The sequence below is a fragment of the Passer domesticus genome, chromosome 7 (assembly GCF_036417665.1).
Source record: "Passer domesticus isolate bPasDom1 chromosome 7, bPasDom1.hap1, whole genome shotgun sequence".
In the NCBI taxonomy this organism is placed as follows: Eukaryota; Metazoa; Chordata; class Aves; order Passeriformes; family Passeridae; genus Passer; species Passer domesticus.
This window is the reverse complement of record NC_087480.1, coordinates 53,102,253-53,117,468: the sequence shown is the minus strand read 5'-3', so window position 1 is coordinate 53,117,468 and position 15,216 is coordinate 53,102,253. Positions and strand designations below refer to the sequence as shown.

Below are 15,216 nucleotides of genomic sequence, written 5' to 3'. Positions count from 1 at the left end.
CTGCCTGTGTCTTTCTGCCTTTCTCTGAAGTTGGGGGGTCACCACACTGGTGCAGAGCAGTGTCGTAGCCCCCTGTGGTAGCCAGTTCCTGTGTCCCAAAGAGAGGGACAGGGCAGGGACAAGGCACCCTGGTTGTTTCTGGGTGCAGCTCCCTGCCATGTACAATGTTAGCAGGTCCTTGCCCACGCTGGAGAACTGCCCTATCCATGCCAGCTACACCAGCGTTTCTCCGGGTCTTGATCCATCCTGCTGCCAACTTGGACCACAGTGAGTGTGCTGCAGTGTGGAATGGGGTGGCAAGGAGTTGTAACTCAGGGTTCCTGGGCTGCTTTTTGCAGGGTTTGCTGAACCCCAGGCAAGCTTGGCCCTGAGGATCAGAGGAGATGGGGAGGTGTGCATGGGGGAACACTCTGGGACCAGGGGGATGGTCCTAAAGAGGCTTTGGGAGCTGGAGGAGGAGGGCCATGGTGCCTCTGTTGCCATCCCAGCCAGTGTGGCAGGGTGCTGGTGGTGCTGTGTCAAAGGTTCTCCTGCCATTTTGCCAGCTGTCTCCCAAGTGAGTCCTGCTGGCTTTCCCAGTCCCTTGAGACTACCCTGGGTTGAGGACACGTTGCCCATTTCAGCCTGAGCAGGACTGTGGGACAGCTGATGTTGAGTCTCTGCTGTGGAGGGCTGTGAGCCCCAAGCTCCCAGGCTGTGACCCTGCCAGCCTCAGGCAGCCCACCTTCCCCGGCAGGGCTGAGTGCATCCATCCTCAGGAGATGGCTGTTGTGCTCACATCCTCTCTTGCAAGCATGGACACTGCAGCCTGGCAGGGAGAGGCATCCTCCACAATTGTTGCCATCCCCGTTTCCCCATTCTGACCTGCAGGATGGGGCTCAGGGGCTCCCCCTCACCACACATGCTCCTCTAGCAGCCTGCCATGACTTCCCATCTCCTTCAGGGCCGTTAGTTCCCCATCCCCCCAGCCAGAGCCACACGGCTGCTGCAGAGAAGGTCCTGGTTTAATGCTGCAGCCCAGCCTAGAGTGAGCCCTGTGACAACATGGGTGACTGTGCCCAAACCAGAGTCCTGTTCCCAAGGCCCCAGGCTCAGCTGTGCTTGTTGATATGACGGGAGTGAGCATGCACGGCTTCCACAAAGGCACCCACATGTTCAGGGTTCATGTCAGGGTAGAGGCCATGGCCCAGGTTGGCAATATAACGTTGGGTCCCAAAACTCTCCAGCATCTTCTTCACCAGCTCGCCAATCTTCTCCTGTGGGTAGGAAACCATGTGTCAGACCAATCCAGCTCAGGGTATTTCACCCCACCAGTCCCACTCAGCTAGCCTGAGGGGATGCTGGGACATGAGCCAGTGCTGCAGGTGGCAAAGCTGAGGCAGAAGGCCTTTAACAGAGGCTAGAGCTAGGCCTAGTTGCTGGCACTAGCCATGGCTCACCTTGGGCGCATAGAGAGCACACGGATCCAGGTTCCCTTGCAGGGTGACATCCTTTCCTATCTGTGCACTGCAGCAAGGAGGAAGCAGGTGAGTTGTTGCATGTGGTACAGAGACTGAGGGCAGCCAGGAGCCTGCAGCCCCCACCACAGGACACCTAGGACCCCTCAGCGCAGCCTTTAGAAGCTGTAGCATGGTGGCGCAACTATCCCCACCTTTGGAGCAGCCATGTCCAGGCCTGGGATGCCTCAGGGCAGAGGAGGAGGTCAGAGTACCTGGTCTGGGATGCTGCCCAGACACCTGAGCCCCGAGCCAGACTCTTACCGAGCTTCTTGGGGCCGGATGGTCCAGTCGAGACCAACGACCTCGTAACCAGCGTGGGCCAGGTCGCGCAGGGCGTAGTGTGCATCCTTGGCAAAGATGATCTGGGGAGGGAGGAGATGGGCAGCCACTGCTGTGGCTCACACCCCTCTCCAGAGGCTGGACCGAGGGAAGCAGGTACCAGGGGAAGCACCCCTCTCCAGCAGCGCCCAGATGTCAGTCAGTCCAGGCAGCCCTGACTCACCATAGGCACCAGGGGCAGTGCCTCCTCCTTCAGCTTGCTCTTGACAGCCTGAGCAATGTCCCGGATGTAAGGCAGGGCAAAGTCCTGGAACAGCTCTGGGCCCAGGTGCCCTGCATGGGACTCAAACAGCTGGAGCGCCTGCCAGGGACACAGAATCCTTTAGGCTGGAAGACCTTTAAGATTATTGAGTCTAACAACCCAGCACTGCTAAATCCAGCAGTAAAGCATGTCCCCAGGTGCCACATCTGCTTGTCTATCAAATACTTCCAGGGATGACAACTCAACCACTTTCCCATGGGATTGGGAGAGCAGCAACTCAGTCTCTCCTCCTCCTTCCAGATGCTGGATCCTCTCTGCTCCCTATCCCCAGTCCCTGCCTTCCTTCTTGGCCCTGTCCCCACTGCCCAGGACACACCTGCGCTCCAGCAGCCACCTGCCCCACCAGGTAGTCAATGATGACGTCAGCCAGCAGGCGCAGCAGACGGTGGCTTGCCTCGGGGTGACGGTAGAGCCAGCTCTTGGCCTTGGCCATTGTAGTGGAGCCACCACCTTCAATCATGTAGGACATGAGCGTCCACTGTGGGGAGGAGTGAAGTGAGGAGAGTGATGGAGATGAAAGAAGACACAAAGTCCCCATCACAGTGCTGAAGGTAGGACCTGTGAACACCCCAGAGCCTGGGGCACAGCTGCCCCTGCACTGAATGCCCCCCGTTATACACCCATGTAGCACCCACAGCTGGTCTGACCCCAAGAGAGCAGAGGAGCCCATCAGTGAAACCCATTCAGAGGGGCCACAGCACTTACCGGTGCCCCCGAGAAGCCGATGAGGGGCACCTTGCCCTCCAGGCTGTGTCGTGTCAGAGTGATGGCCTGGAAGACGTAACCTAACTCCGCGGTGACATCCACCTTCTGTCGCAGTTTCAGCAGATCCTCCACCTCCTTCAGGGGCTCTGTGAACGTGGGTCCTTTGCCAGGGACCATGACAACCTCCATGCCCAGCGCCTGGGGACAGGGGAGAATGGAGAAGCAGGAATGGAGCAGCTCTGAATTCTGCCCGGTTACCACCTGCTGCTCCCTGTGGCACTGGCCGTGGCTCTTACCTGGGGCACCACCAAGATGTCAGAGAAGATGATGGCAGCATCCAGGGGGAATCGTCTTAGTGGCTGCACAGAGGAAGAGGCAACATCAGTGAGGGGTTGTGACTCCCTACCCATGGAGGACCTGGTCAAGCACAGGAGGCAGTGGAGTCCCCAAGGGCTGCACAATTTCCTGAGGCCAGAACCAAGGTTTCTCCCCATCCGGGCAGAGAGAGGGGACACACAGGCCCCTGAGTGGTGCTCACCTGCAGTGTCAGCTCACAGCACAGTTTGGGGCTCCGGCACGTGGCAAAGAAATCCTGTGACGCCCGTGTCTCCCGAAACTCTACAAGGGAGCACCACAAACGTTACCGGGTGCTTGCTGAGGCCCCCGGCTCTCCCCGCAGCCCGCACCGCTCACCGGGCAGGTAGCGCCCCGCCTGCCGCATGCACCACACCGGCGTGTGCTCCGTCTCCTCGCCGCGGGCCGCGCGCAGGAACGTGTCGTTCTTCAGCTTGGGGAAGCCCTTGGGGCTGCGGAGCAAGCAGCAGGTGCGGGGTGTCACCCACGAGGGGTCTGGGTGCCCCGCCAGTCCCCCACGACTGCGGTGCCAGAGTGAGCGGCTCTTCCCCGCTCCCTGACCGCAGAAGAGGCTTGCGCCCTTCTGTGACAAATGCGATAAACTCTCCCCACCGCAGCCCAGGAGTTCTCCCTGCTGAGGACCGCGGGCCCCCCGGCAGAGAGGGGATGCGCTGCGCAGGGCCCGCGAGATTAACTTATCGGGGCCACCAGCCGCTGCCGCCGGAGCCTGGGGACGCGGGGCGGGCAGGCTGCACGGCCCCGGTCCGTGCCCGGCCACGCGTGCCCGGCCTCCCGCCGGGGGCTGCCGCAGCCCGGCACCCGCGGGGCTGCGGGGACAAAGCCCCAAAACCTCCATCTGGGCCCAGGGACTTCACTAGCACCCGAGGGGCCCTGCTGATCCCTCCCAGAGCAGGATCCCCTGCCTGGCTCCCCGCCCGGAGCCCTCCAGTGACCCACACCGGACCCTTGTGCCCGCACCGTAATCCCAGAGCCACCCCAGTGCCTCCCTCCAGTGTCCCCGGCACAGGATCTCAGCGCCAAAGCTCCATCCCCCGCGCTCCCACAGCGCCAGATCGCCGTTCCCAGAGGCACACCAGCACCCCCCGTGCAGGCGCCGGAACACGGCCCCGCTGCCACACTAGGAAGGGACGCAGGCCTGCCCGGTCCCGGATACTCACAGGAGCCGCTCGCCACCCTCCATGCTCCTGCGCCGCTCCCCGGCCTCTCCGTCGCCTCCCGACGCGGCGCGGTCCGCCCCCGTCCCGCCCCGTTCCCGTCCCGCCCCGTCGGCGCCGCCATCTCGACGTAGTCCCGCCTCTCTCCCGCCGCCATCTTGGCCCGCCCCTCGCCCGCCTTCCCGCCCCTCCGTACGCTGCCATCTTGCCCCGCTCCTTGCTCCCCTGTACGTGGCACGGGCGCCGCCATCTTGCTCTACGTCCGTCCCGCCGGGCGCCGCCATCTTGCCCGTCGGCGGGCGGGGTTCGCCGTAAACCGGAGGGGCGCGGAGCCGGTGGCCGGAGCGCGATGAGGGCGGGCGGGGAGGCGCCGCACCAGGTGCTGGGCCGGCTGCGGTTCCTGCTGCAGTGCAGCGAGTGCTTCCGCCGCGCCCGGGCGCTGCCCGCCGCGCTCTGCTACGTGCCGCGGGAGGTGCAGTACAAGATCTGCAAGGACCCCGCGGCCGCCGCGGCCGCCGCCGCCCGCAGCCTGCTCAGCGTGTGGGACAGCCCGGGGCCGGCGCGGGGCGGCAAGCGGGCGGCGCGGGCCACGATCGAGGTGCGGAAGGGCGGCTGCCTGCGCGCCACCGGCGAGGAGTACTGCAACGGCGCCGGGCTCTGGGTCAAGCTCAGCAAGGTAACGCGGGTGCGGCGGCCCGCGAAGGGCCCGGCCCGGCCTCGCCTGACCGCCGGCTGTCCCCGCAGGAGCAGCTGGAGGAGTACCGGAGCGGCTGCGATCTCGAGGAGGGATGGGTGCTGGTGTGCAAGCATGCCGACGGCGGGGACCGGCTGGTGCCCGTGGAGTCCACGGAGCGGATCCAGCGGCAGCAGCAGCTGTTCGGGGTGGATTACAAGCCCGTCATCAGGTGCGGGGCCGCCGCGGTGTCCGCTGGGTCCCTGGGAGCTCGGAGGTGCTCACCTCTGTGCGGGCTCGGGATGATTCCCGAGCCCCTCCTGCCTTGGGCTGGAGAACCCCGGCCTGCTTGGACAGGTTTCATGGAAGTGAGGCAAGAGGGATGCCGGATGTGGAGTGAATTTGGTTTGGCTCGGGCACTGTGCTTGTCACGTGCCCAGCGGGGTGTGGAAGGAGTAGACATGGTTGGAAAGGAAAGGGCAACAGATGATGCTGGAGGTGATGGAGGATGGAGCACAGTGGGGCTTTAAACCCAAATCTTCCCCTCACAACTACTCCTCAATCACCAACTTCTTGTTCCTCCTGGGATGTTCTCACTCCACTTCTCTGTGTCGTTTCAGATGGGAGCAGGTGGTGGATCTGACATACTCCCTGCGCCTCGGAGCAAAGCCCAGGGCCATGGAGCAGGATGAGGCTGCAGTAGAGAAGCTTAGGTATGAACTGTTTCCTGGCTTCTGCTGTGGTGGGGGGACAAGCTCCTGTCACTTGTGACTGCCCAGACAGCTGTCTCCTGCAGACCTGGGGGAGACAGGGGAAGACAGGCATCTCTGCACACCACAGTCTTGTCCTAGATATGCCTGCAAAAAGCAGGAAACCGAGCAAGGCAAGCAGGATGTGGACCTTCCTTTTTTTGACCCATTAGCCAGGCTGCCTCTGGCTCTCCAGACCCAGTAATCCCTTTTCCCTGCTAGGTTTGTGCCCCCCACATGGACTTATGAATGTGATGAGGACCTGGTGCACTTCTTGTATGACCACATTGGGAAGGAGGATGAGAACCTGGGCAGCGTTAAGCAGTACGTGGACAGCATCGATGTCTCGTCCTACACGGTGGGTTAAAGGGACAAGGCTACATCAGCCCCACTGTGCTGTGGGGCTGGGGAGCAAGGGTAGTGCTTGCTGTGCTGCTCTGGACTGGGCTCTGTTTGAGGATGTGGGAGAAAAACCTGGGGAGTATCATGCAGCATGTATGTATATATACTGCAGCCCCTGGAGGGACAGTGGTTTGAGAAGCCAGTGCTAATATCAGCTGCAAAGCTGATGTTAGGGAGGGTTTGATACCCTGTGCTGTGTGTGTGACCCCAGAGCACCTCAGAGGGTCAACCCCAGTGTCCTGTATGCTCTGCACTGCCAGTGTCTACTCACAGCCCAGCAAAGGGAACAGGCCAATGTGATACCCTCTGACATGGAGAGTCATGATGAAAGTAACCACTAAAGAGAAGTTAATCCTGCACTCATCTGATCTTCCTTGCATTCCCTTGCCCCCTTGCAGGAGGACTTCAATGTGTCATGCCTGACTGATAGCCATGCCGACACGTACTGGGAGAGCGATGGGTCCCAGGGCCAGCACTGGGTGCGGCTCAACATGAAGAAAGGCACCATTGTCAAGTGAGTCATTTCTGTCTGCTCTACAGAGTTATCTCTGCTCTACATGCTGGCTAGTGACTGGAGCAAGCTTTGCCACTCCCTCTCTGCCTGAGTGTCATGGCCCAAATTTGCCCTGCCCTCCCTGCCCCTCAGCCCTTAGCTGGCTCTGGGCTTGAGGTGGTTTTAGCATTGTCACAGGTACCTGGGAATCCCAGCTTGGTAACAACATGACCAGGTGATGAGAGGGAGTAGCGAGAGGTGTTCAGGTGCAGTTGCCTTCTCCTTAATGTCCTGCTTCCCTTTGCAGGAAGCTGCTGCTGACAGTGGATACCACTGATGAGAACTTCATGCCCAAGCGGGTCGCTGTGTATGGGGGCGAGGGGGACAATCTGAAGAAACTGAACGACGTCGGCATTGATGAGTGAGTGGTGGAGGTGCACAGGGTGTCATGGCTCTTGCAGGGGCCCAAGCTGCTGAGCACCTTAAGCAGTCATGTAGTACAAGCCAGGCTCTCTGGGATGTGGGTTCACTCTGCCTACAATAGCATGGTACAGTCATCAGGAATCTCCTCATCCAGTTGCGGGACACATCAGGTACCTGTGGGAATCATGGTACCTACACCTGCATCAGGTCCAGGTTCAGGCATTCAGCAGGTTCAGGTAATCAGCTGTAATTGTTAGCAAGAACTGAGTTCTTGCCATAGGTTGCTATTTCAAAAGATGCAAACTGTCTTCCCTTACAAGTGCCTGAGTGGTTTTTGGCAGGATGGGCAAGGAAACAGCCCTTTAATCCTCATCTCTTCTGTGTTTGCAGGAGCTATATTGGGGATGTGTGCATCCTTGAGGACATGACAACACACCTGCCTGTCATTGAGATCCGGATTGTGGAGTGCAGAGGTAGGGCTAACTGTTGGGGCCACATCCATAATGCACCTGTAAAATACTGTACATTAAGAGTTTGTTCTGTGATTTGTACTTCTTCTTCCTGTGGGCTGTTTTAGATGAGATTCAAAAGAACCTTGGGAAACTCCTGGGAGATCTGAAGTTTTGCAAGTTCTCAGCTTTCATCCTATCTTTCTCTGCCTTCAATAATCTAATTATTTTTCTCCTGTAAATGCCCTGCTTCTTCTTCACAGAGGTATTTGAAGCTCTCAGTGCCCAGCCCCAGAGCTGTTGGAGCTGGTACATTCCTACTGTTTTGCTTATAGACCTCGTGCACTTTATTTAAGGCTTGCTTTCTTGTGATCTTAGCATATCATCCATGGTCTTTCTTGGCAGATGATGGGATTGATGTTCGTATCCGAGGCATCAAAATCAAATCCTCCCGACAGAGGGACTTGGGCCTCAGTGCTGACATGTTCCAGTTGCCCAGTTTGGTGCGATACCCTCGCCTAGAAGGGACTGACCCTGACCTGCTGTACCGACGGGCCGTGCTCATTCAAAGGTGCTGTGTGGAGGGGAGCAGACAGGAGCCATTGCCTGCAGGGATTGATGCACATGGCTGGAAGCTGGAAAACTATGACACTCCTCTTGAGAAAGATGTCTTGGACCCTGGAGAAGATAGCAGTCATTTGGGGACAAAGTGGGCTCTCTGGGGTGGCTGCCTTGTGCTTTCAGAGGAGTTCTGTAGCTCAAGTTTACAGTGTCTTGTGCGTCACAAGCACGACATATCTGTGCGGTCTCAGGGGCAGGTATATGCAGAGTCACTTGTAAGGGATGCAAAATCACTGCAGTGCCCAGGGAGTGGGAATTTAGTACCAAAGGTAAAAAACCATGAGGTAAAAAACTATGCTGGGTTTGGTTTGGATCAGTTATTTTTCTGCTTGTGTTCAGGGATGTATGGTCTGGAATAGATTTGTGCAGATCCCCGTCACTCCTTGTTGCAATACCTTGTTCTTTGTTATTTAGGTTCATCAAGCTCCTGGACAGTGTCCTGCATCACTTGGTGCCAGCCTGGGACCACACTATTGGCACATTCAGCAAACTCAAGGTGAGCAGTTGGTTCTGTGTCTTGTTGGGGCCTCAGTCTGGCAGGGCGATGGTGCTTGTGCTGTGGCAAGGGAAGCAGCCAGGGCTTATTGCCTTTAAAGCAGCTGGAGGGAAATACCTTCCTGAGCTCAAGTCACTAACACTGTGAAAGGTGATATTGTTTATTTTCCTGCTAAACTGCTGATGTAGAAGCATGTAGCTGTGGGCTAACAAGTGGACTCAAACCAGAACATTTCACCCTCAAAGGGTCTGGATCACAGCAGCACTGGGCATGCAAGCTGGATCCACATCCCCTCCAAGATCTCAGCCCAGGACGCTCTGTTCCTGCACTTCCTGCCAGCAGCTTTGAGCTGGCTTGTCCAAACATCAAGGCTTTTACCAGTAACATTCTTCCTGGCTTTAATAAGCTTTTGCTTTTCATCCTTTACATAGTGCTGAGTTCATCCCTCCAGTTGTCTGTTTTCCTTGTATCCTCTCCAAGAATACACATGCTGGACATTACCAGGATAGCCCTATTCTGTGTGTTTCCAGGCCTGGTGTCAGAAAGCACTGTAATTCCTGTGCCAGGTCAACATGGACCCAAAGCATTTGGGGATTTTTGTTTGTTTAGAGGAGCTGGCTTTGATTACAATTAAAAGGGATAGTAAGACCAGTGTTCTGGTGAGAGTGAGGGTAAAGGAGACTCTAAGCAACACTGGAGTATCAGCATCAGATGACAGCTGCTGGATTGAGGGCTGAGCTTGTTGTCTCCCTTAAGCCAGAATGCAGAATCTTTCAGAGGCAGAGGAGAAGCAAATACTGTCAATGAGAATGTGTCTGTGTGCGAAGGCCCTGGGAAAGGGAGAAACCTGCAGGTGTGATGGCTTCAACAGAAAGTAGGTGACACGTTTTGTGGGTCCCTGTTGGCAGCACATCAAGCAGTTCTTGCTGCTGTCCAAGAAGCGCACAGCTCTCATTACCCAGTGTCTGAAGGACTCGGAGACCAGCAAGCCCAACTTCATGCCAAGGCTCTACATTAACCGACGCCTGGCCATGGAGCACCGGGACAACCCTGCCCTGGACCCCAGCTGCAAGAATGCTGTCTTCACCCAGGTACTGTCTCTCCTGCAAGGGTCCCTGCTGCTCTGGGGAGACTGGGGCATCCCAAAATCAAAATTATCTGCATTAGGATGGGTGGAAGGGGGAGCTTGGAGCTGGAGACAGATCAAGCCTTCAAAGCTTCTTCACGTGACTCACAGTCTCTGTAATTACATGTGGTGTTGGTCCCATCAGGAGTAACATCTAGGAGGGATTTGGGACCTCTGAGTTGAAATCTGTACTCTATCCTAGATGCTGTCTGTTGCATGTTGTTAGTGGAGAGTGTAACAATTCTGTCGCACTAAAAAGACAGCGAAGAATTCTGATCTTCCTGTACACATTCTCTCCCAACCACCAACAGATCTTGGGCTCTGTGCATGCACAACATCCCAAACTGCTGTGAGACTTCATGTGTTTGATGTACCTGCCTTCATGTGGCACCAGTTTCCCTGGAGAGGGAATACCAGCCTTGATTGTCTCTGCTTCTTGCAGGTATATGAAGGCTTGAAACCCTCAGACAAGTTTGAAAAGCCTCTAGATTATAGGTAAGCAGTCTCAGGAAGGGAAGGCACCATGCAGTGCTGGGAGCTGTGTCCTGTTACAGCAGGGTGTTTGGGGAGCCTTTGTCCTGTACTCTGGAGAAGGTTTGCTAGGACAGGAGCCAGCTCAGCCATGAGGTCAGGGTCCGTTCCCCAAGGTGTCACCTCCCTACTGAGGATGCAGCTGTCTCTGGAGATAAAGTCCTGTCCTAAACTCAGACTGTTCCATGCTAGTCCCTTGATGTCCCTGCTGTGCCTGTCCCAGCACCCCCTTGGCTTTGAGCAGCACCTCAGGTGATGCCTGGTTCTCCACAGGTGGCCGTTGCGTTATGACCAGTGGTGGGAGTGCAAATTTATCGCAGAGGGCATCATCGACCAAGGTAGGGGCTGCAGGAGGCCAGAGTTCCTCTGGAGCAGTCGGGGGCTGATGAGGTGACTGTTGCTGTAGGTGCTTTTGTTTGGTTCCAGTGTTAATTCCTGTGGAGGAGAGGGGGAAGGCAGATTGCCTTGTCCTGCCACCTCTGCCTGTGTTCCAGATAAACAGTGCTGTTTGCTGGGAGGGGGACCAAACTTCCATTAGTCACTAACAGGCGCTTTACCAGTGCTAGTGATCCTTTTGGGTGTTCTCCACAGGCCAGGCAGAGATGTTACTTCTCTTGTCTTACTTTCTCTAGTGCCATAAGGCTCTAACAGGAGCCTTCTGCTCAACCCAGGGCCAGGTTGGACCAGAAATCCTCATCTTTGCTCCATAATTCTGAGGATCACACATGGGGAGATCGCATCACTAAGAATGCCCTTCTTTTGGGGTTGCAGGTGGTGGTTTTCGGGACAGCCTGGCAGACATGTCAGAGGAGCTGTGCCCCAGCTCAGCAGACACCCCTGTGCCTCTGCCCTTCTTCGTGCGCACATCCAACCAGGTGCTGTGCATCGGGATGTTTGGGGCAAACCCTTCCATGCCTGGCAGTGCAGCGCTGTCCCTGTGCCCTTGCATGCCAGAGACATACTTTAAGCTTTTCTTTGTGAGGGGTTGGGTAGTTTGCTTTGTGGCATTTCATTTTAGAATATGCTGACAGGTGCCTGGATACCAGTCTGTCACTGGGAATATTGCCAAGAGGGGTGGGGGGGCTTAGCCCACTCCTGCTGTGAGAAGTGGCCAGAGGCATGGCAGGAGTAGTTTGTGGTGTTTCATGCTGTGCTGAAATTATGACTTGGAGTTTTGCCTCTCACTCCAACAGGGTAATGGCACTGGAGAAGCCAGGGATATGTATGTCCCCAACCCATCTTGTAAAGACTTCCCAAAGTATGAGTGGATTGGGCAGATCATGGGAGCAGCTCTGAGGGGAAAGGAGTTTCTGGTAAGTTTTCAACCCTATCCCTCTGAGAAGGTTTGCTGCAAAGGGAGTTGATAGCCCTCTCCTGCAGCCTGTCTAACAGGAGCATGGAAAGGCTCTGTGGTCACATAGTGGGAAAAGTGGTATTTGGGGCCAAGCAGTTTGGAGAACTCACAGTCTGAGTTTTGGGGGATGATGCTGAGAGCTTGGGAGAAAGTGTTTGGTCTCTACTCAGCTACGATGAGCTCTGCAGAGGGAGAAGTAGGAAAGCCTCTTTGTGTTTGCATTGTTGAGTCATATCTCCATCTTTGACACAGACTCAATAAAATCTCTTTTCTTCTTCAGGTCCTGGCTCTTCCTGGCTTTGTTTGGAAACAGTTAACAGGGGAGGAGGTCAGCTGGAGCAAAGACTTCCCTGCTGTGGACTCCGTGTTGGTGAGAGGGACTGGGAGGCTGTGCCTATACTATTCCTTGTGGCGCTCAGCAAGGTGCTGATTTGTGTCCCTGTCCTCATGTAGTTGCTTCCTCCTCTGTCAAATAAACACAACAAAGGGCAGCTTTCAGCTATAAGGATGCTCCGAATGCTCTTGTAGAGATGCAGCCATGCTGACTGTTGCTTCAAGCATGCAATGGCCCAAGGTCTGCTAAACAGCTTAAGAGCAGCATATCCCATGTTGTGTCACTGTCACTTGTTTGGGAAGGGAGAAGATGAGGACTTGGGCACATCACTACTCTCTGGCCATCTCTCTAACCTGCACTTACTTGGTGCCTGGACAGGTGAAGCTCCTGGAGGTGATGGAAGTCATGGATAAAGACACATTTGAGTTCAAATTTGGGAATGACCTGACCTACACGACAGTGCTGAGTGACCAGCGCATGGTGGAGCTGATCCCCAACGGCAGCAGCACCGCTGTGCGCTACGAGGACCGCAAGGAGTTCATCCGCCTGGTGCAAAAGGCTCGGCTGGAGGAGAGCAAGGAGCAGGTGACACTGTCCCACCCTGTGGCTGGTCACTGGCTCCCAGAGACCTGCCCCCAGCCTTTTTCTGGTAAAATGCACTGGGGTTAGTGTCCCTGTGCTCATTAGGGCAATGGTATCCAGCCCTTTCAGTGGGGTCCTGGAGCCTAGGAAGCTGTTGAGAAGCAAAGTGGCTTCTAGTAGTATGGGTGATGGGGGGTTTTATTCACAGCTCTGACACAGGCTTTGTCAGTGAATGGGGTTGCATCTCTCTGGGATCCTGTCCTCTTTCTTCAGGTTCCTTGGAGCATGTGCTGAGCAGTCACATGGCTTGAATCTAGTAGAGTACCTAGTATCAACCTTGAGTCAGGGAAATGGGCAAGACATGCTGCTTACCTGCCTTGTCTCCTTTTCAGATCATGGCTATGCAGGCTGGGCTGCTGAAGGTGGTACCCCAAGCTGTTCTTGACCTCCTTACATGGCAGGAACTAGAAAAAAAGGTCTGTGGAGACCCTGAAGTCACAGTGGATGCCCTGAAGAGGCTCAGTAAGTGAAGGGCTTTGCTGAAAACTCTCTTCCTGAAAGCAAGACTGTATTCTGTCTGAGCTAGCACAAGGAGAAGTGTGGGAAGCCAGTATTAGCCTTTCTTACAGTGAGAATATGGTCCTGTGTACTTCTTGCCTTTAGCTGGGTGCTGATGGGGACAGGAGTGTCCTTTGACTCTGTCCTGGGCCTCACAGTAGAGGCTGGGGCATCCCTAGGCTGCCAGTATCTGAGCCTCTGTGGAGCTGAGACGTGGATCTGGCTATGCTTCCTGGGAGGGGCCTGACTGTCTGTGTTTCTTGCACCTTGGGTCTATGTGGTCAAACCCTGCAGGCACCCACTGCCAAAGAGGGAAGAGCTCAGATCTTTATTAAACTCTTTTCTGTATCCTTTGTGACAGCCCGGTTTGAGGACTTTGAGCCACAGGATACCCGTGTTCAGTACTTCTGGGAAGCACTCAATAACTTCACCAATGGTGAGTAATTTGTTCTGTCCGTGCATATCTTGTGCCATGACAGCTTCTGCCTGCTGGCTGGGAGCTGGGAGGGAAAGCAGGCAGCTAGGCTGAAGGGACTGCTCGCTGGTGTAGGGGCTTCTTAGAAGGAGCTGTACTGCAGCTCACATCCCTGTAGGATTTGCTGATGTCTTTGCTTCTCCTTCACAGAGGATCGCAGCCGCTTTCTCAGATTTGTCACTGGCAGAAGTCGCCTTCCAGCACGGATCTACATCTATCCAGACAAGATGGGGTTAGTGCATTCTTCTGTAGACTGCAAGGCTGACAGATCCCATGCCAAAGGGGTGGGTTGTCTGGGCTCCCTGCCTTGCTGGCCTGCTGGCTCTAACCAGTTTGTCACCTTCTCCCCAGCTCAGAGACGACAGATGCTTTGCCAGAGTCATCCACCTGCTCCAGCACTCTCTTCTTGCCCAACTATGCCACGTAAGTTTTGGTGCTTCCCTGTGTCTGGAGGACTGTGTGGGCTCTCTTCTTAACCTTGGTGCTGACCCGTTGGGCCCCATCACTTTGCCAGAGTTACATCCCATGCCTGTCCTACGTGGCTGCCGAGTTTCTCTCTGTGAGCCCCTGGTGAAGGCACATCCTCCATTTCAGAAACCATCTTGTCCTCTCAACTGGCAAATGCAGCAATAGCAACTCCTCCTTACCTTTATCTTTTTTTTCCTTCCTGCCATCCCTAGAGCCAAGGTTTGTGAAGAGAAGTTGCGCTATGCTGCCTATAACTGCGTGGCCATTGACACCGATATGAGTCCGTGGGAAGAGTGATGTTGCAGCCTGAACAAGCAGCATGGACAATTGTTCAAGAAAACCATGCAGTGGGAAGCATTCCTTTGTCCCCACGGGATGTGTATATATAATAAATACATAGGTGTGAAGCCTGGCTCCCAGCAGTTGACATGAAGGGTTGGGTCTTCAGCAAGACGGGAGCTAGCTTGGATTATAAATGTGATTGTGATGATGGAACCCTGGTTGAGCCCTCATGCATCAAAAAGCTGGTAGGCTTTTGTAATGAGTTTCTTCTCCACATCTTCTTGTAGCTCCACAATGCTCACTTCTTCCAGGCTGCACTTTGCTCATACAAAAGTGGGGTAAGGAGATAAAGCTGCACAGCAGCTTACAGCACAGGACAGAGAACTGTGAACTGCTGCTGATACTAGGGGATGGCCAAGATGCTCAGTGTGTCCTGACCATACTCTGTTACCTTGTTCCTGACATCACATGAGGTCAGTGGAAATGAGATCATTCATCTAGGATTGAGAAGAATGGGGCAGGCTGGTGGCAGGTGCTGCAGGGGTGCCTTTGGCCACCAGGTGTCATAACAGACCTGCACAGCAGGACTGTGTCATTCCAAAGGGACTCCCATGCTTTTACATCACATAAAATCTGAGTTGCTGTCATTCCTGGCACCTCTTACACAACAGTGACTGCTGGGGAACCTCCTTCCTCACAGTGGGTGGGAACTGTCTGCTTCCCTTTTGTTCTTTTAGTTCTGCATCCAGCATGCTGGTGGCCTGGCAGCTGTTCTCCCAGGCTCTTTGAGCCTCAGTTTACCCCTGAATGGCAGTATTACAACTAATCTATTCAATCTATTCTAGTTCTCATGGAGATCTGCTGTC

General features: G+C 55.4%; 2 protein-coding genes across 2 annotated transcripts; one reads left to right on the top strand and one right to left on the bottom strand.

The window, feature by feature from the left end:
• Positions 1-986: 986 nt before the first annotated feature.
• Positions 987-4,420, bottom strand: UROD (uroporphyrinogen decarboxylase). The gene is made up of 10 exons (XM_064428706.1): positions 4,338-4,420; positions 3,499-3,611; positions 3,344-3,423; positions 3,102-3,164; positions 2,806-3,003; positions 2,417-2,578; positions 2,002-2,139; positions 1,761-1,861; positions 1,440-1,506; positions 987-1,256 (listed from the first exon to the last, which is right to left on the bottom strand). Exons 1-10 carry the CDS (start codon positions 4,358-4,360, stop codon positions 1,092-1,094), a joined length of 1,110 nt encoding a protein of 369 aa, XP_064284776.1. The 5' UTR covers positions 4,361-4,420; the 3' UTR covers positions 987-1,091.
• Positions 4,421-4,561: 141 nt separating this feature from the next.
• Positions 4,562-14,475, top strand: LOC135305229 (E3 ubiquitin-protein ligase HECTD3-like). Its single transcript, XM_064428700.1, has 21 exons — positions 4,562-5,010; positions 5,079-5,239; positions 5,628-5,720; positions 5,979-6,114; positions 6,557-6,672; positions 6,959-7,072; positions 7,465-7,547; positions 7,929-8,094; positions 8,559-8,640; positions 9,549-9,731; positions 10,209-10,261; positions 10,571-10,635; positions 11,069-11,172; positions 11,491-11,610; positions 11,932-12,021; positions 12,364-12,570; positions 12,960-13,089; positions 13,487-13,561; positions 13,751-13,832; positions 13,952-14,023; positions 14,281-14,475. Exons 1-21 carry the CDS (start codon positions 4,684-4,686, stop codon positions 14,363-14,365), a joined length of 2,544 nt encoding a protein of 847 aa, XP_064284770.1. The 5' UTR covers positions 4,562-4,683; the 3' UTR covers positions 14,366-14,475.
• Positions 14,476-15,216: the final 741 nt, after the last annotated feature.

Excerpts from the sequence above, each read along its gene's own strand:
- UROD (XM_064428706.1), bottom strand. The coding sequence starts at position 4,360 with ATGGAGGGTGGCGAGCGGCTCCT. Across the intron at positions 3,612-4,337 it reads GAGGGTGGCGAGCGGCTCCT|CCCCAAGGGCTTCCCCAAGC; the intron begins GTGAGTATCCGG and ends CTTGCTCCGCAG. Across the intron at positions 1,257-1,439 it reads GTGCTCTCTATGCGCCCAAG|GAGAAGATTGGCGAGCTGGT; the intron begins GTGAGCCATGGC and ends TCCTACCCACAG.
- LOC135305229 (XM_064428700.1), top strand. The coding sequence starts at position 4,684 with ATGAGGGCGGGCGGGGAGGCGCCGCACCAGGTGCTGGGCCGGCTGCGG. Across the intron at positions 9,732-10,208 it reads AGAATGCTGTCTTCACCCAG|GTATATGAAGGCTTGAAACC; the intron begins GTACTGTCTCTC and ends TGCTTCTTGCAG. Across the intron at positions 13,562-13,750 it reads ACTCAATAACTTCACCAATG|AGGATCGCAGCCGCTTTCTC; the intron begins GTGAGTAATTTG and ends TCTCCTTCACAG.